The sequence below is a fragment of the Dermochelys coriacea genome, chromosome 1 (assembly GCF_009764565.3).
Source record: "Dermochelys coriacea isolate rDerCor1 chromosome 1, rDerCor1.pri.v4, whole genome shotgun sequence".
Classification (NCBI taxonomy): domain Eukaryota; kingdom Metazoa; phylum Chordata; order Testudines; family Dermochelyidae; genus Dermochelys; species Dermochelys coriacea.
This window is the reverse complement of record NC_050068.2, coordinates 300018443-300038398: the sequence shown is the minus strand read 5'-3', so window position 1 is coordinate 300038398 and position 19956 is coordinate 300018443. Positions and strand designations below refer to the sequence as shown.

Below are 19956 nucleotides of genomic sequence, written 5' to 3'. Positions count from 1 at the left end.
TACTTGACATCTGTATTTTCTTATGCAGTACTCTAAAATTTGCTTTTCTAACACAAGATATGATTGAATTAGTGCATGATATTGGATAATGATACAATTTTTAATATAAAGGTTTAAGGGAGTAAAAGGGAGCATCCTGCATGGAGATCTTTATGTTTTTCATGACAATGGAACTCTGGAAATTCCTGTGGCACAAAAGGATAGTTCTGGCACATATACCTGTGTAGCAAGGAATAAATTAGGAAAGGTACAAAATGAGGTCCATCTAGAAGTCAAAGGTAAGAAATCAATCATCGTTGTAAACCATTTTAATCTCAGTTTAACCCAGAATTTCAAACAATTTAAATGTCTAATAGCAACTCTAAATTTCAGATCCAACAATGATTATTAAACAGCCTGAATATAAAATCATTCAAAAGGGTGGCCAGGTTTCCTTTGAGTGTACTATAAAGCATGATCGTACCTTACTGCCAACTATTACATGGTTGAAAGATAATGGTGAACTGCCAGATGATGAAAGGTACTGATAAATTATTTATTTTGTTTTTTGTAATTGTACTTTTAAATTCATTTTTGTTCATGTTTCTCCTGTTCATCTGAAATGTTGGGTAACTCTTCCACAAGAAGACTAATCAATAACAACAAAAACAACTTTGCTTAAAAGCCCATCATAGTACAGTGGCAAAGTCAAGGCAACAATTAGAAATGCAAAAGCAACATTTAAACAATGGAAACAATGGGAAATAGGTAGCAATCAAAATAAATTAGAAGTATGAATAGTAGAAATTTGATAAGGGAAGCTAAAGACATCAGGGAAAAATCCATGGTTAATGCTAAGAACAATAAGAAAGAGTTTTTTAAAGTATATTAGGAGCAAAAGAATTCATGGCAATAGTATATGCCCATTAATAGATAGAGATGATAAAATTGTTTGTGATGCAGGCAAGGCAGAAGTGTTCAATAAATATTTCTATTCTGTATCTGGAAAGAAGCAGAATGATGTACTTGTATCACATCGGGATGATGAAGTAATTTCTAGTCCATTAATAAGCAAGGCTGTCATTAAAAATATCTGCTAGAAATAAACATTTTAAACTGAATAGATCCAGAAAAGTTGCACCCAGGAATATTGAAAGAACTGTGTGAGGCGATCTCTGGCCTGCTGATATTAATTTTAATAAATCTTGAAATACAAGGGAAATTTCAGAAAACTGGAAGAGTGCTAATGTTGTGCTGATATTCAAAACGAGCAAACAGGATGTCCCACATAACTATAGGTCAGTAAGCCTGACTTCAATCCTGGGGAAAATAATGGAAGACCTGATACAGGATTCAAATGATAAAAAATAGGAATATAATTAATGCCAGTCAATATGGTTTTATGGAAAATGGATTATGTCAAACAAACTTGATTTCATTCTTGGATGAGATTACAGTTTTGATGGATAAAATTAACTGTAGATGTAATATACTTAAACTTTTGTAAGACATTTGATTTAGTACCACATGATATTCTGAGTAAAAAAATAGCATTATACAATATTAAGACGCACATATTAAATGGGCTAAGAAAGGGGTAGCTGACAGATTTTTAAAAGTAGTTGTACATGAGGAGTCATCATCATGGTGGTGTGTCTAGTGGGGTTTCTCAAGGATCACTATTATGCTTCATTCTGTTTATCATTTTCAATAATCTGGAAGTAAATATAAAAACACAGCTAATTAAATTTACCGATGACACAAAGATTGGTGAAGTGGTAAATGATAGGGCAGACAGGGCAGTCATACAGAGTGATCTGGATTGCTTGGTTTCAGAGTAGCAGCCGTGTTAGTCTGTATTCGCAAAAAGAAAAGGAGTACTTGTGGCACCTTAGAGACTAACAAATTTATTAGAGCATAAGCTTTCGTGAGCTACAGCTCACTTCATCGGATTGCTTGGTAATCTTCAAACAAAATGTGTTTTAATATAGCCAAATGCTAAGTTATACATCTAGGAACAAGGAATGCAGACCAAGTCTAAGGAATGGGGGCCTGTATGCTTGAAAGCAGTGACTGAAAAATACCTTGGGTCATAATGTACCCTGAGCTGAACATGAGCTTCCAGTGTGATGCTGTGGCAAAAGGGATAATGCGATCCTTGAATGTATAACCAGGGGAGTGGTGAGTAGAAGCAGGGAAGTGATTTGACTCCTGTATATGGGTTGGTGAGACTGGTACTGGAATATTGTATACAGTTCTGGTGTGCGCATTTTAATAAGTATTCTGAAAAATTGGAAAGGGTGCAGAAATGAGCCACAAAAAAACATTTGAGGGCAGGAGAAAATGCCTCATAGTGTGAGACTGAGAACTGAATCTGTTTAGGTTTTCAGAAATAAGATTAAGACATCCTTTGATTACAACATATAAGTACTTTAGCGGGGAAAAAAATACCTGGTACTATAAGGCTCTTTAATCTAGAAGAGAAAGGAATCCCAAGAACCAATGGCTGGCTGCTGGTGCCCAACAAATTCCAATTAGAAATAAGGCACAAAGTTTTAACAGTGGGAATGATTAACTATTGGAATGAAATACCAAAGGAAGTGAAGGATTCTCCTTCTCTTGGTGGCTTCCATTGAAGATTGGATGTCTTTCTGGAATATGTGCTTTGGCCACACACAAGTTATGTTTAGTCAAACAAAGGTTATTGGGTTCAATACAGAGGTAACTGGATGAAATATAAAGGCCTGCAATATACAGGAAGTCATATTATGTGACGTTATGGTCCCTTCTGCCCTAAAATTCTAAATCACCACAGAGAGAGTACTTTTTCTGTTCTTGATCTAGAAAACATTAGAGCGTTATAATCATGTGGCCGACTTTAACAATTTGTATGAGAATGCAGGACTTTTCTGTTGAGGGCATCCTAGGCTAAAACTCTACATTTAACTGCAAGGTAACTATTGTTAAATCATACTGGCAGATGGGTGGGAGAAGGAGCTTGGGAGCTAGGAGAGAGGAGGTCCTGTAGGGAAGCCCTAGCAACAGTCAAGCTTGGGTAGGGTTCTTAGGCTGAAGTTTATATTGTGCTAATGTTAACCTGCCAATACAGCCAAATTCCACAAAATAAGTTCTTTGTTCCAAAAGTGAAAAGCATATCTTTGTATGGATTTGGTTGTGGGGGAAGGGGTGGGGTCTGCTTATTAATGTTTCTAGCAGATTCTGTCAGTGTTTACCCTACATTCATGACCACGCATGGATGAATCATTTCTAGGCTTCCAATCATGATTTTGGGAAGAAACGTTGAAAGGTTTTATTTTAAAAAGTTAAGGCAAATAGTATGCAAATATTCCACAATTAGGCATATTACACAAGTACACAAGACTTTGCAATTTACTTCCTTTTATTCCAGTAAAACTGGATCAAACAAATGTTTGAAGAAAGCAGCTACAAAAGGTTAGCAAACTCAGAATAAGTGAATTTGTTATAAATCTGATCAGATGTTCACAGCTCTAGTTGTGTGTTGGTGATGTCTCCGGCCTTGTCTTTTGGAGGACATCAGTATCCTGTTGCAGTGAAAGTTAGGATTGAAGGCTTCTGCTAGCTTTTGAGATGCAAAAGCAACACTTTTGCAGATCAGAGGTCGAATCAACTGCTAAGCGAATTGTCGTTCAGAAAAGAAAACACATTTGAATACTGATGTTACCTCTCAGTGAAGTTGTAGTCCAAATGTTGAAGTTACATTAAGCCATGGAGATGTTGCTGGTACCCACAAAAATATTAAGCCATCTTTAGGATTTGGTAATTTTATACACAACTTTATTATAACAATGAAAAATCCACTATTGAATGTATTATTTACAGGTTTATTATTCATAAAGATAGTTTGGCCATTATGAATGTAACTGATAAGGATGATGGAACCTATACATGTGTAGCAAATACTACCCTGGACAGCGTTTCTGCAAGTGCCGTACTCACTGTTGTTGGTAAGATTGCTTTTAAAATGTTGTAAGGGCAAAGCTATGTTTGTTTTGTATATATTATTAAAGCAGTATTAGATTTGATATGACAGGCACTAACAGAGTTTGATAAAATAAAAACACCCCATTTCATATATGCTCTTTGGGGATTCAGTTAAATTTTAAGATAAAAAATAAATGATATTCAATCTTGCCTATATTGTCTAATATTTTTTAAGGTAGTGTATGAAGCAGAAGGTAAAATATGAACCAGCTGCTTAATAGAAAGTGTTCAAACAGCAAGTAATGTTTCCAATGGGACAAGGTCAATCTCATGCTAGATGGAATTTTACCTACATTGTACTTGAGCTGGTGCAGTTGACCAATGACACTGCAGAGTATTTCAGCACCAACACCGGTTGTCTTGAGGTTCTTGCCAGCTTCTACAGTTGCATTCTGCTTCAAACAAGTTGAACAACATGCTTGTTTAACTTTCACTCTTACTTCCAGGATTTTTTAGACTAGTTTTCTTTCAGTTTAGCTAGGCTTCCTGTAATTAAGAAATAGCTATGAAGTCCACCAGCCAGGAACTGCTGGACCTTTGTGTACTGTGGATATGCCTCCAGCACATGCCTTCTGCTGACTGGGGACACCAATTGTGGAGGGAATCAATACCCAGATAAGGAGATCCTGCTGCTTACCAGCACTCTCGTTGTTGGTAACTTAAAGAAGTTCTGTATTAAAATCACAAATGAGTTTGATTCTCCATAGTTTAAATTCCAGGGTATTACTAATTAAGAGGTCTCTTGGTTTTTGGTACTGTTTCTCTCCCTCTCTGTGTGAAACTTGCAAGCTGCTAATTGTGTTAGTACATTCTAAGACAGAGTCTGTTCTCAAAGCAATTCTTTGCAACAACAACTACTCACACAGAGAGAGACTCAAAGCAATACTCTCTAACAACAGAAACAGCACCCAGAGACTCCTCGCCCTTTTGTTGTATTATCTTGCTTTGTTAACAATTGTGATTAAAATAGAGATAGAGGATGTATGTGGATGGATGCTTGGTGTGGATAATAACTGAATGATCAGGGAGGTGCCAGCCTAAGAATCCAGTGTCCATCGGCTGAAGAAGGCGTCAAGTGGAAATAACCAGAGGACCCCCGGAGGGCAGACTGGAATCAACCCAACATCCTCAAGGATGGGAGAACCGAAGAACAAGATAACATCTGGCAGCACGGAGCCGTCAGGAATGTGCCATCTGCTGATTGATTCAGCAACAGCATGATGAAGCAATTCCCATAGACTGGCATAGGAATAAATTCCTATAAAAATGGACTCTAGAAAGTGAGAACTTTGGGGTCTCATTCTGCAAACCAACTTCCAGGCGCATCAGATGTGCATCTGACAAGGCCCTGCTCCCTCCTCATGTCCCGGCCACCTGGCCAGTGGCTTATCATGAGCAACTCTAAGGCTGGTAACTATGATAACAACCTTGCAGAACCTGTGTGTGTGTGTGTGTATGAATGAATGAATGTGTGAATAAATATGAAATTGAATGGAATGTTATAGCTATAAGTAACTGCTTACTATGATTCTTTCTGTATTCACTATAAATGTGGCATTTTGCCTTTTCCCCTTTAATAAGATCCTGCTGGTTTTTATTTTATTGGTATAACATTGTCCAGCTCAGGATCAGTCCCCAGGAATTTAAATTCTTCTAGTAGCTTATTGCCTCTGCTCACTGAGTGTATGGAGCTGGTTAGAGAAATAAAGGCCTACTTCCTTTATTTCTCTAACCAGCTTTACTTCAGTCCGGTGTCTTATCATTTCCCACCTTGTAAGTATATTTTCAATGTATAGTCTGTGTGATCCTTAGCTAGAGAAGCTAGCAGGAGTCTCCAACCAAAATCTACTGGTGCTCTAAAATTCTGCAGTGGTCTTAATAACTATTCAAGGGTGAGATAAGCAAAATGTTAGTTTTGTCCATATGAAAAATAAGGGTAAAAACATTTGTCTAATTTGTGTAAGAGTCATTTCTGTATTTATTTTCTTGATTTAATTTTTCATGTAAAAAAATTGGATACTTTATCTTTCTTGCAAAAAAATAAAAAATAATCAATACATGATTTAAAATTTACCCTTTCTTGTAGCAAAAATAACTTTATTATCTCTAATAAATATAATCTTTAACTATGTGTAAAATCATGTTTCTTTGGCTACTAATTTTGATTAAATCCTTTATATTAATGTCCTTTTCAGCTGCTACCCCAACTCCAGCTATCATTTACGGTAAACTAATACAAAATCTGTCTGCATCATCTACCAAACATATTTCACACTTTTGCCCATTGCAGATTGTGTCATCTTTGGTTTTAATTTCCGTTTCATGCCTTTTTACCAACTTTGGTTTTTTTTAAAGCAGAAGAGAATTCTGTGCAATCATACCATTTTCTTATTAGCTATTTGTTCAGACTGTTTCATTACTATATTATTAGCCTTTAGAATTTTACACCAAGGCTATTTTAAATTATTTGGGAGTATACAATTTATAGAAAATGAAGTTTTTAAGCAATTTTTTAAGTTTGTTGTTTACAGTATTATTAAATTTCCTTATACTAAGTACAGTAATGCAATATATTTTCTGTAATAATATGTAATACAGAACAAATACTTGAAAAACAAAGTTCAGCAGCGTCCTGAAGGCCCACATCAAAAACAAGTATAGGTCTGATCTTGCATCATTTAAATTAGAGGGAGTTTTGCTGTTGACTTCACTGAGAGAAGCATCAAGGCCTTTAATTCTAGCTTCCATAGTGCAGAAGCACAAGCTAAACGAGGCCTGAAAATCTAATCGTAGCAGTTTACATAGGTATTCGCAATGTAAAAAGCCATCCTGTTTTCTCAGTTGAAAGGGGTCTTTAAAAGTGGCCAAAGAATTGATCTCATAAACGTCTTGATTTTACTCCACACTGGAAATGAAATAGGACTTTATTATCAAGGTTCTTTTCTGCTTCTCATTAACGTTTTACATTAATTTTAATGTTATGGCATAAGAGTGCCTAGATTTCAATCTTTTACAATATCCTGAATAAGGAGTTTTCATATTTCATATTCTCTGAATTTATGTTGCAAGGCAAAATATGGTACTATGGACCTGATACTGCAAACACTTTAAAATGTGAATAACTTTATTCACTTTAATAAGTCCCGTTGAGCTTAATGGTACTCCGGTCTTTCATTCCAAATGCTTATTAATATAATGAATGATTTTCAGCAATTTGGGATGAACAATTTCATAATTATGCATTCAAAGTATTGTAAATTAACAGTTTAGTTTATATTTTCAGGCTTCTTAAAATGTGTAGGTTAAAAGTAAAATGCCTTTGTTTTTCTTATTGCAGAGCATCTTTCTTAAATTGATGCATGAAATATTTGTACTGATTCTGAAACAGTTTCTTTTTAATATCTGCGCTTCTTTATTTTTCATGACCAAAGATTTTATTTCATGTATAATAGTTAGCTACTCATATTCAATAGTCAGTAACTGAACATGATGCTGAACCATGCATTTCATATTTCTTTGCTTTTCATTACAGTAGCTTTTATATTGCAAAACAATCAGGCATAAAGTTTCTGTCAGTAGTGTTTGCTTGTTACAAATGTATTTAGAAAGTTCCCAGCAACATCAGTTCTTATGCATTCCATTACAACTGCATGCAAATGGCCACTAAATCATATCTGCATAATGGAAGTAGATCTCTTTTTTGTTGTGCTTTTGGAAAATTTTGGTTGAAATGTGAGAATTGTTGCCAGGAAGAAACTGTTTAATCTGTTATATTTAGTTACTATGTATTTATTTGGCATACAGATCGTCCTGATCCACCCTTTGATTTAGAATTAACAGATCAGCTAGAAAGAAGCATACAGCTGTCCTGGATACCAGGATATGACAATAACAGCCCCATTACAAGTATGTTTGGTTATATTTACTGGAACAAAAATTCATTGTTTTACTTTTTCAGATTCCAAAGAGTTTTGAAATATACCTTTGTGTAGTAAGCTTAGCAAATACATTCTTTCATAGTTATTATTATTTACCTTCATTACAGTGGTGCCCGAAACACGTTGCATGCGGTTCAAACATTTGGAAGGACACATTCCCTGCCCCACAGAGTTCAGTCAAAAGCCCCTCATCCTGCAGTCACAACCAGTAGCACAGACACTTACATCCATGTGAAACCCCTTTTAAGAGCTCAATTCTGCAAATACATACAGGAGTAAATTTTTCATCACATGTGCAGCCCCACTGAAATAAACTTACTCCCAGAAATTTTTTGACAGTGTTAAAGTCTTAAACTAACCTGATTGTGTGACAGTTGAATTTGAAAGCTCATTGGCAGCAATACTTTTATGTGTTATTTATCTTTGTGGACAGAAAAGCTTTAACTTCCTCAAAATTATAAACCAGATGGTTTTTCTGATCTTTTCAAAGCCAAACTTTTCATAGAAGTAAACATCGAAAGCAGTTCATTCAGGCCTAGTGCTTGGGGTGTGCTCTCCAGTCCAGTCTCTATTCCAGCAAACAGGAGTTTGCAGGTTCCAGGCCAGCTCTGTTAGTCTCTCTCATTGGGGCCCTTCTGCAGTGGCTCCCTCCCCAGCCTCTTCTGCTCCCCCATAAGTCCCACACAGCTTGCACTCAGCTGTAACGTCCAGCCGTCACAGTCTGTTCCACACATGGAGCTGTGTTCAGTTCCCACAGATTCCTCTCTGCATCCGATTTCTCTGCAGCTCCTGACTTGTCAAGCAGCCACCACTTCCCAGTTGAGCCCGGCCACTTCCTCATTCATGACCCTTCCCCTTACCTGTCCAGGAGAAGGGGACATGCAGTGAGGAGGGCTGACGGGAGTTATAACCCCTGCTTCACAGGTCCATCACACTACATATACAATTTAAAATGTTTTCTCTCACTGCTTATTTCTGTGCTGAAACTTCATCTATTGTGTCTTTCTCTCAGTACGGTATTTCTAAGGCTCCTGTTTTGGCAGTATCCAAGCAGCTAAGACAGTTACAATAGAATTATGCTTACTTACAGTGAGGATGCCAAAGAGTAATGTTTCCAATACATTTCTTGCTAAGGACTATTTGTTCAGTTGTATTCTCTAACTTATTTATTATAATTTCAGGTTTATTTTAAAAATATTTAGTGTAGATCGGATTGCTGATTTATGATTATTTCATTCATAAATGACTGTGCTAGTCTCTGATGCCTAGGAATGTTATAGATCTGACATATAATTGAACTCAATTTTTGTTGATAGATTTTGTCATTGAATATGAAGATGGAATGCGTGAACCAGGGGTATGGCATTACCAGACAGAAGTCCGTGGGACTCAGACAACTGTACAGTTAAAGCTGTCTCCGTATGTTAACTATTCGTTCCGTGTAATAGCTGTCAATGAGATTGGTAGAAGTCAGCCAAGTGAAGCATCTGAACAATATCTAACAAAAGCTGCAAGTAAATAAACACTACCATTTACCAGTAATCAGTTTACTCTTTAGATGCCATTGAATTATTTAGAATTCAAAGAACAGCCGGGCATTACTCAATTATAAATATTTAACTTTTAGAGCCAGATGAAAATCCTTCTGGTGTTCAAGGGATAGGATCAGAACCCGATAATTTGGTGATTATATGGGAGGTAAGTTTTTTAGCCTATAAGCAACATTTTCTAGAAAATAAAAATATAAACTTTGAACAAATTAATAGATGTTATAGTTGGTGCTTGTTTGAGACAAAATAAAAATCCACTAATTTGTCTGAACCTTTTCCCTTTCTTAAATAGGGGAAAAATGTAAATGAATACTCACAGTGAGAAACATGGACTGTTCAAAGGACTGTTTTCTCTTTTGCTTATTAGTGATTTCTCCATCTTCCTGACAAACTCATTAATTTAGGATAACTTGAAGTGTTTTTATGCATTAAGATTAAAAAATATATATAGTATCTTAGATCAGTTAGCCTCATAATTTTAGAATGGATTCTGATTTAAATCCTACCTCTTCACTAAACTTTATTATAAACTAAATTATCATTATATCTTCCTACTTCAAGCTGTTTGTGGATGCATTGTACTGACACTTACAAGGCAAGAATTCTGATTCTGTTTCTAAACACAGATTCCCAACTACCCATTACTGCAAAGTCAGTTTCCCATTACAGCTTTGAAAAGATTCCAGCTCTCTGGGAAATATGATTTTTAATAACTTATTTTAGCTCTTTCGTAGTATCTGTCTTCCACGACTAAAGAAAACTAACAAGAATATATTTACATTAGTTAGCTTGCATGATTAAAACACTTGGTGATTAGGTTCTTTGCTTTTCAGAATGTTCAGGGTGATATACAAATGTATTATTTCACTTTGATGCCAGTGTAACTGAAATTACAGCAGCATAAAAAACGAAACAGAAGTTTCAATATCATTACACTGGTATAAAACAGGGGGAACCACATAGTGAATCAGGCTCATTTTTACACCTTGGTTCTTCTTTAGAAACCTATGATTTTGTTATTATCCTGGATTGCTCTTCTTTGCAAATGTTATAAAATAATTTTAAAACATTAATTTCATTTTTTTTTCATTTTAGCCTTTAAAAGGTTTTCAGTCCAATGGACGAGGTCTTCAATACAAAGTCAGTTGGCGTCAGAAAGATGTTGGTGATGAGTGGACTTCTGTTATAGTTGCAAATGTTTCAAAATATATTGTATCTGGTACACCGACCTTTGTTCCATATGAAATAAAAGTACAGGCTTTAAATGACATAGGATATGCACCAGAACCTGCAGAGGTGATTGGACATTCTGGGGAAGACTGTAAGTTTCTCAGACTGACTGACTTGTGCTAATTAAAAATATCCAAATACAAAGTCACAGAGGGATTTAAAAAAGGCTATTGAAAATTTGTGGGAGGGAATTTTTCTCTCATGTAGTAAATGAAAATTGTGAACTTCAGATCTTTGGAGGATAGTTAGAGGCTTCATAAACCTCAGCGGTATGAATATTGAGGCCCACTTCAACAAACAATTGTTAAATGAGATAATAGTGTGACCCATTTCTTTATGAGTGTATTATCTGTTCATATAGTCTCTGATTATAATCTGGGATTTGTTGCATCTCTCTCCCACACAGTACCAATGGTTGCTCCAGGCAACGTGCAGGTGCACATTGTTAACAGCACATTAGCCAAGGTGCACTGGGACCCCGTTCCACTAAAAACTGTCCGAGGACACCTTCAAGGATACAGGGTAAGTAACAGTAGAAGCTTTTATATCCTCATCTATCAAAATAAAATATTCCTAATGTGCATATGTGTTTGGAAGGGAGATAACTGCTATTTTAAATGAGTATTTTCGTTTTTTTATTATACCACAATTTTGGTTGATAATTTGTTAACATAATACACTTAAGGCAAATATGTAAGGCAATTAACTTATTCTTGCATGGCATTTTGGTTAAAAATAATTATCACTGTGCAAAATCAATATAGCCCATATTACAAGGATTAAAATCTGATTATCTAAGAGATCACAAAAAGTATTATAGATTGGAAATTTTTATCCTGTGGGAGAAGTTTTAGTGGGGTTTTTCTGTTCTTAGCCCAATGCTATTTGTTATCTTTATCAATGATCTGTGTCACAGAGTGACTGGCCCTTTAAGGAGGAGATGGGGGCCAGTCCCACTTATGACTGGTTAGCTGCCTCTCAGTTGCGGCTCAGTAAAGGCTCAGTTTAGAAAGGGGGAATACGGGGAGTGGGGCGGAGGGGCTCCTGTGGTAATAGGCCTTGGAGCAGGGTGATGGTATGGAAGAGAACTGAAGAGGATCTGCGGGGAGCAGGGGAACTTCAGGTAGGGAGACATCAGTTTGCAGAAGGACACCAGGGAAAGAGGCCCTGGATGGATCGTACATCTATTTGGCACTCTCGAAAGAGTGGGAAAAGCCTGAGCAAAGTCCAGGAGGGTTGAAGAGTGTTAGCTAGAGAGGACAGACCCTGAGAGAAAGGGCTGTCACCAGCTAAAGAGTGGGTCAGAAGACTCTGGTTTTTATGTGGGTTTTTTTGGACTTATGTACCCCAGAAGTCAGACTGTTACTTGATTCAGTGGGAGGGTTAAGAACTGCACAGTGTTGGAAGCTGTGTGGCACAGGAAACCCAGGATAGAAAACTGAGGCAGGGTGTCTCCAGTAGCATACCATAAGGGATATGCTCAGAGACTGCCTTCTGCAACAATCTGGAAGAAAATGTAAAATCATTACTGGTAAAATTTGAAAACAGCACAAAATAAATGGAGTGGCAGTCAGGAGTAAGATTTTTGGATAACACTGCATTGCATGGTAATACTTCCCAATAGGCCTATTCCAACTCCCATTGAAATCAATGGAAAGCCTCGCATTGACTTCAATGCGGGTTGGAGCAGGCCCAATCTGAATAACTACTTCACAAAGACAGTGCACTTCAGATGTCATAGTTATTTCTATGGTTTACAAAGCAGTCAATTATCTTTCATGAAACAATAGCAAAGTCCTAACACCAAATTCAGGCCTTTCTGGAAAACAAAATGACTTCTGTATTAGGATTATGGCATGTATTTACTGGAACTGGATTTCGAATCTTTTGGTCATTGGATGTGCAGCATTACATTAGAAATGTATATGCAACTTAATGGAGAAGGTGTGACCAGGTGTCACATGACTGAGAACCAGCCAGGAAATAGAAAGTCATGTGGGTAGCTGCAGAATGAAGCAGGTTACACCCAGCTCACCCTTGCACATTTGCAAAATGGCACATAGATCAGGCCCCTAGTTTATACCACTGAGTGTAGTGAATCATTCTGATTAAAAACAAACACACACATTGTTTTAAGTGGTGCTGCTCCCCTTCTCCCTATTACTTTAATTCATTTTCCTGGCTGAACTATAAATTATGTGACTAACATAAAATATTCTCTTTGAACTTCATATTCCCCTATCAAATCACCTTTTCTTCACCGATCAGAGCTCTGGCACCGTGTATTGCAGAGCCAGCACTGGTATGAAGTAGTGATCCTGTCAGTTTCAGATGAATAGACCATTTATTTGATCTATTCTTAGAAAAGTTGTTTTGTATCACCTGGTAGGATGTCCTCCAAGTTCATTTCAGTCAGAGACAATTTTCAGCCTGACTGCTGACATTCCCTTACTAAAGTGCTTTCTGAAAAGTTTGTGACTTCAACATTTCTGAAAATTAACATGGCATGGTTTAGCTTTGATTCTACTACTACCAGCAGGAGTTCAAGCTAAACTGGTCAGGATGGCGAAAGTTACCAGCATTTTTCAACACTGAAACTGTGTGGAAGCCTCTTGTGAACCAAAATATTAGTATATCCTTGTTTGTTTTATTTTTCTTCTTCTTTTTACTCTAAGTATTTTTATTTCATTTCTTCCTCATAGCAGATTTGATAACATTTGTAACTCTCCTTCTCTTGACCAATCTTTTTAGGGTCACATTTGCCATATAATCTACATGCCATTGTTCTCATTTCTTTCCTTTTCTATTACCTAATAAACTTTGGATTTGTAAAAATGCTTCCAAGCTGTTCAGAACAGATTCGAAATCCAAACTGAATCCAACCCAAAATACAAGCTCGCCAAAGGCTAAACATTGATTTGATTTACTCATTCTGATCATAATACTTTTGTAGGAGTACTACAGAACGGAAGACGTTTCAAGGTATTTCAATAAATGCTGTTGCATGAATCTGGTCAACCAGGATGCAGTTTGTTGTTTGTCTAACTCAAATTCTGCCAACTGCATCTGTTCAGAACTGAAGGGCATAAAGAGTTATCCTTTCTATTGAAAACCAATAGAACCAATCTCTTTGCTTCAGAAGGAAGCCTCTTGCTCTGGAGAGACTTTTTTATATTGTAAGTTTTCCCACAGTAATTTATGCTGGGATAACAAACAACAATATCACATGCAAAGTAATAAAAACAAGTAGATCCTGTTATTACTATAATTGAAATCCTTCCATCGTTTACATTTGATGTAATTGAAACCGAGATCAAGCTACATGAGCCTGATAAACTTAAAATCCTGATAGCAATATGTATAATCCAACCCCTGACAGGAAAGCATGACACTAGCACCTTTAAGTAGACCCCCTAAATAAACTAAAACAAATTAGAAGTCACAATGACAAGAATAAGATTGTTAACCAAAAGCAGCTGGTGTTTGCGTAACAGATTTCTTTAGGTCTAAATGGGCTTTCCAGTACTAATAAAGTCCATCTTTTAATATTCTTAATGGGTAAAATCCTGGCTCCATTAAATTCAATGGGAATCTTGCCATTGACATCACTGGAGCTAGGATTTTACCCCATATACCTTACTCTAGTAATTTTAGTGTGGGATCACATTCACAGCATAACAGTGGCCCTGCAAAATAAATGTTGATATATTTGAGGGTGACGTTCCTAGGAGTAGCACAAAATTTTAAGGGAGCACATTTTAACACTCTCTGGAGAATTGTTTTAAGGAGACTGAAAGGTAAAGTAAAAGGTGCCAAGGAGAATCTCAGTAATTATGCCAGGGAAGCTCACCTTCATTCTGGGAAAGTCTGAAGTCTCTAAACAAGAGAAGAGTGACACAGTACTGAAACAAATACACTCTGAGAGAGATTAAACCATCACATTTGTTAAGTCTGAAAAAACACCATTAGGCTAACTGAAATTTTTTGAGTAGTACTTAGCAGACACCAAAGAGTGCATTTCTGGAGACACTCTCCAGACAGTGAAAATCTTGACCTTTTGCTGAGTAAAGGAATAGATGTGAATCTCCAGCTCTGTCAGTCCAGTTCCTTTCATGAGCACCCAGGAAAAACATAATGAGAATAAGAAAGGAGAAGTGCTCAAAGGAATCGGGGCTGAGGTATTCAAAACTGGGTTCATATTCACCAGAAAAGGACAGGGTAAGAGACTGAAGAGACTGAATTTGCTCAGCACCTCACAAGGTCAGGTTTCAAGAGAGCACAATCGTTGTTTGTGGTGTGTAACATTCTAAAATTTTGAAGGTGGATGGCAGAAATGCCCTCCCCAGCAGTCAACTGCGAAAGAACTTTGAGTGGACAGCAGGGGAAGTAGGCAGTGTCCATGCATGGAGGGAGGGGGGAAGACACAAGAGAAGATACATGGCTGGTAGAGACATGTTGTGTTTATTTTGATGGAATACATAGATTCATAGATATCAAGGTCAGAAGGGACCATCATGATCATCTAGTTTGACCTCCTGCACGATGCAGGCCACCGAATCTCACCCACCCACTCCTGCAATAAACCTCTCACCTATGTCTGAGCTATTGAAGTCCTGGTTTAAAGACTTCAATGTGCAGAGAATCCTCCAACATGGTCCCAAAGAGTCAAAGGAGTTAACATGACACAGTCACTGTTCACGTTAAGCAGTGTTAAACAAGGTCCAGAGTTTACTACACAGAGGCCTGCTTAGTCCCATGGCAAACACACTGTTAAAAATCGCTTTAACCTTTTATTAAAGATACAGAAAAGGAAAAACAGTTAAAGTATTTGGAATATAAAAAAATTAACTAAGACTTTCATTTTAACAACCTCCCTTGTTCCTGTTCCCTTTCCCTGTAGCTGGAGTGAGTTTTTATAAGGAAAAAGTCCTTGTTTTACCATCTCTTAGATGGTATTAAAGATGATAACTGTCCTTTTGGGAAAAAAATAAGTTTTGGGGGGAAAAGAGTTGAGCTGGAGGTTTTGTTATTGCTGCTATTGTTAAAGTCCAATTCTGTTTTGTAGAAGCAACCCAAGACAAATACACACAATAGGGAAGAGAAAAGAACAGCAAAGATAGAATATGCAGCTTATGTCTCTCATGTTGACTCTAATTTGCATCCTCTTTGCTGGAGAAACACAGGCACAAAACGTGGTGTTATCAGCCACTCCGAGACCTGACAAACTTGTACCAGCATTGGGCTGTTTAGGCATTGCTTTTAGCTGTCTTTCTGGTCACAAGCTTACAGCAGTGTTGCAAAATATAGTCTTTGCTGGCTAAGACAGAAGGCAATAGGAGAAGGATAAGAAAGAGAAGAAATAAGGTGGGGGAAGTAAAAGCACAAACAAGGGATAAATTAACAGTCTCATATCCCAGGTGTTATTCAGGATTCAGCCAAAGCCAGTGGAGGTGGTGATGTCATCTGGGACTCTCTCTCCAGCCTGGGCTGATCAGAACATCTCTCAGGATCATGATGACAAAGGCCCAAAAGTGTAACAGTAGATCCCAGGAGCTTTAGGAGTGGCAGCCATGATGGTGAAGCTTACTCCTTTCCTTTTTTCAGTCAGTAATTGTTGCATTTGCTTTGATTTTCTCCCCTAACTCTTTTTTTTAGGACACCAAAAGAGAGTGATGAGCAGACTAGTCTGTTCCCTCATCATTTTTTCCAGCAATTAAAGCTAGTTTCTGACATACCAATTTTGGTTTCTTTTCGAGTAGATGCAGACATGTATTCCAAGTACAAGTGTGCTCGCCCCGTGTGCCAGAGCCGGAGACTTTTGCCTAACACTACCCATAGAGGGGAAGCGCTTGCACCTAGCGTCCTCAGCCCCTCTCCTGGTTATATGAGGCAGCATCACTTGACCCCCCCACTCCTCCCAGAATTCCTTCTCACCACTTGATGGTTGGAGTTGGAGCTCCACATGATTGTTGTTTTCACAACCTCACAATTTCTCATCTTAGCCTATTTAATTGTACATAGTTAATAGTTAGTGTTAGTGGAAAAGTTATAGAGTATAATACAGTGGTGGTTGTAGTGCTCCCTGGTGATGCCCTCACCGGGGTACAGACATTGCCCTTTTTGTGGAGGGGTAATTCCTAACAGTGACCCCCATACAAGATGCTGGCTCTGCCCGCCTTAAGGAGCGCTGTTCAATCTGTAGATTGTTCAAGAAGAGGACTCAGGTGGTGCAGGATCTTCAGCTTAAGCAGCACCTGCTTGAACAGGCCATGCGGCCTGACCCAGTACCAAGGCCCTCCTCAGGCTGCCAATGGCCATCCAGCTTGCCGAAAAGGCAAAGAAGTCGTTCTCTGTCATGGGTGCCTTCTTTGCCTTTCAGTCTCGTCTTTGAATAAGAATAAATCATGAGCACTCCAGGTACTGAGGCAACTCTTCTGCCTCCCATAAAAGAAGCACAGACCAGCACGAGATCGGCTCCAGCACATGGGATGGCATGGGTACCTCTGACCCTCCGTTGGTACAGGTAGAGAGGGCAGACACCCTGTACCATTGACTCCAGTTCCAGCCTCCTGTCTGTTGAGTCTGGTGCTGACGGCAATAGCATACGAGGCGCAGCAGACCTTCTTTGCCTTTCAGTCCCGTCTTTGCCACTGGTCCAGGACTTTGTGAGGCTGGCATCCACGATGGCCCCCCAGTTGGAGATTGCTGCCGAACTCTGAGGCCCCTCAGCACTGCACCAGGAAGCCCCCCTCCCGGAGGTTGGTATGGACTCTGCACCAGAGTACAAGGTTCTTTAGTATCAGGTTCCGTGGAGGTTGTTGCCGCTCTTGACATCGAGACACTCAGGCGCTCCAGTACTACTGTTTGCACTGGAACTGGAACTGGCCTGGCCTGCAGCACAGCCATTTTCAGCACCGATGGTACTGACCTCATTCTGGGCTATGGATGAGTCGGATCGCCTGTTGGCTCCCTTTGGAGTCGCTCCCCCCCGCAAAGTCTCCAAGGTGTCAGGACTCTTCTCTTTCTGAGTTGGTATCCTTATCATCCCACTCCACTTGGTCTGAGGAGGACCGAAGGCCACCGGTAGACCAGTGTGGCTACCAGGGTTGGCATGTGCCCCAAGGCCAGGATGGATGCGCGTGGCCCCATGCCTACTGGCCACCAATGTCTTACCCATACCAGTAGCTCCCTTGGGCTCAGTGGGAAGCTCCTTTGTCCAAGTCAAAACCAAGATTGCCTGCTCATGTGACTTTGGGGGCTGCAGATCACCCGCAAGTCCAGACGCCCATAGTTCCCCTTCCTGTGGAGCCACCAGAGTTTCCCCATCTGGAGATGCTAACTCAGGAGTGACCCATCTGTGGCTCAGCCAACAGCCTCGTCCTTGCCCCCAGACAATGCTGTGCTGCCTTCCATCCTCTCCTTCCATCCTGGAGAGCTTCCAGGCATACCAGTACATTTTACGTTGTGTGGCTGCATCCCTTGGTATTAAAGCAGAGTTTCTCCAGGAGAATACCAATAAACTAATGGACATTTTCCAGCCCACTGTCCCTGGAAGGGTGGCCCTTCCAATTAAAGAGGCATTCCTCGAGTCTGCAAGAGATTTTTGGGGTACACTGGCCTCAGTACCGCCAGTGGCCAAGCATTTGTTTTATGCCTGTTCAGGAAATATATGGTTCTGTTCCCATCTGGCCTAGAACTTCCTGGTGGTCAAGGCAATGAATGATAGCCCAGCACAGCAGATTCAAGTTCACTCCCAAGGACAGAGACTCTAAGTGCCTGGACGTTTTGAGAAGAAAGATATACATCTCCTCTTCACTATAGATGAGGATCACAAAGAAGCAAGCTTTGCTGCTGAGTATGACTTTCTTAATTGGTCAGCTGTGGCCAAATTTGAGGAGCAATTGCCCAAAGCTTCACATGAGGCGTTTTGGGCATTTGTCTTTGAGGGCTCCTTGGTGGTCAAAATATCTCTGCAATCCACCTGTGATGTTGCAGGGACTTCAGCCAGGGACAGTTATCATGAAGAGGGCTTCCTGGCTTCAAAACTCGGGGATTGCTCTGGATGTCCAGCAAGTGATTGAGGACTTGCCTTTTGATGGCCAAACCTTGTTTCCAGACAAGACTGATAGAACCCTGAATTCCTTTAAGGGCTACTTTAAGGTATTTGGGGGTGTATGCGCCACCCTTGCAGAAATGTCACTGCGGGGCATTGCAACAACAGCTGTACAGCCTGCAACATCTGTTTGTGTAGCCCTTCCTCCTCAAAACAGCAAGACTACTCCAGGAAGAGGAACAAGTCTCATAAGAGGAAACACTCGTTCTTGAGGCCCAGCCGGTGTGCGTGCCCTCCTTTGGCGCCTGTTAAGCAGCCATTTTGACTTGTTGGACCAGAGCACTGTTCCAGTTGTTCTTCCTCCCTTGTCATCCCCCATTCCTTTGAGGATATGCTGGCCCATTTTTACAATTCCTGGGTCTTGATTACCTCAGACAGCAGGGTCCTAGACACTGTCAGATCAGGCTTCGCCATCCAGTTCTTCTCCATGCCCCTTCCCCATCCTTCTTCAGGGACCCCCTCTCATGAGACACTGCTCTTTGAGTAGGTCAGCTCTCTGCTAGTGTTGGGAGCAGTGGAGGAGGTATCCCCCCTGCTTTGTCTCAAAACAACTTGTTCACTGCTCTGGACTTCAAGATGCTTATTTTCATGTGGCCATTCAGCTGAGTCACAAGAAGTTTCTTCACTTCATGGTAGGAGACTACCACTTTCAGTACACAGTTCTCCTGTTTGGCCTCTCTTCTAGCCCCCGACCCCGAGTCTTCACCAAATGCATGGCCGTAGTCATGGAAGAAAATCCATATCTTCCCCTATCTCAACGACTGGCTGCTGAAAGGTGGCTCCAGAAAGGAGGTTCTTGCCCATATTGACACCGTGCTATGTTTATTCAACCTTTTTGGACTCATTTTAAACACCGTGAAGTCAACCTTGGCTTCCACTCAGAAAACAAAGTTCATTGGGCTCTGCTAGATTCATTTCTGCTGACTGATCACTTCCAAGCGATTCGACAGATGTGTCTTGATCTGCAATCACAACCGTTTATAACAGTTGGCATATGTCTGAGCCTGTTGGCCAGGTGGTACAACTCAACGGGTTGTGTGTTTGCCCTCTTCAGAGGTGGCTCAGGATGGTTTACTGCCCTGCTCTACATTCTCTGGACAGGTTGGTTCACCTTCCTTGATCA

General features: G+C 39.5%; 1 protein-coding gene across 50 annotated transcripts in view; it reads left to right on the top strand.

Annotated features, from left to right (window-relative positions):
• NRCAM (neuronal cell adhesion molecule) overlaps positions 1–19956 on the top strand; it is a 285751-nt gene that overhangs the window by 216832 nt on the left and 48963 nt on the right. For 35 of the 50 annotated variants that reach the window (XR_006275037.1, XR_006275038.1, XR_006275039.1 and 32 more), the window contains 9 exons: positions 112–278; positions 373–520; positions 3841–3965; positions 6198–6227; positions 7807–7908; positions 9257–9454; positions 9568–9638; positions 10586–10811; positions 11127–11242. Coding sequence is in view for 46 of the 50 variants with exons in the window: in XM_043494843.1 (XP_043350778.1) it covers positions 112–278; positions 373–520; positions 3841–3965; positions 6198–6227; positions 7807–7908; positions 9257–9454; positions 9568–9638; positions 10586–10811; positions 11127–11242 (1183 nt within the window). In the remaining 4 variants the exon portion in view is untranslated. The remainder of the gene's footprint in view (positions 1–111; positions 279–372; positions 521–3840; positions 3966–6197; positions 6228–7806; positions 7909–9256; positions 9455–9567; positions 9639–10585; positions 10812–11126; positions 11243–19956) is intronic. The other 15 variants (XM_043494824.1, XM_043494871.1, XM_043494875.1 and 12 more) reach the window with 1 other exon arrangement.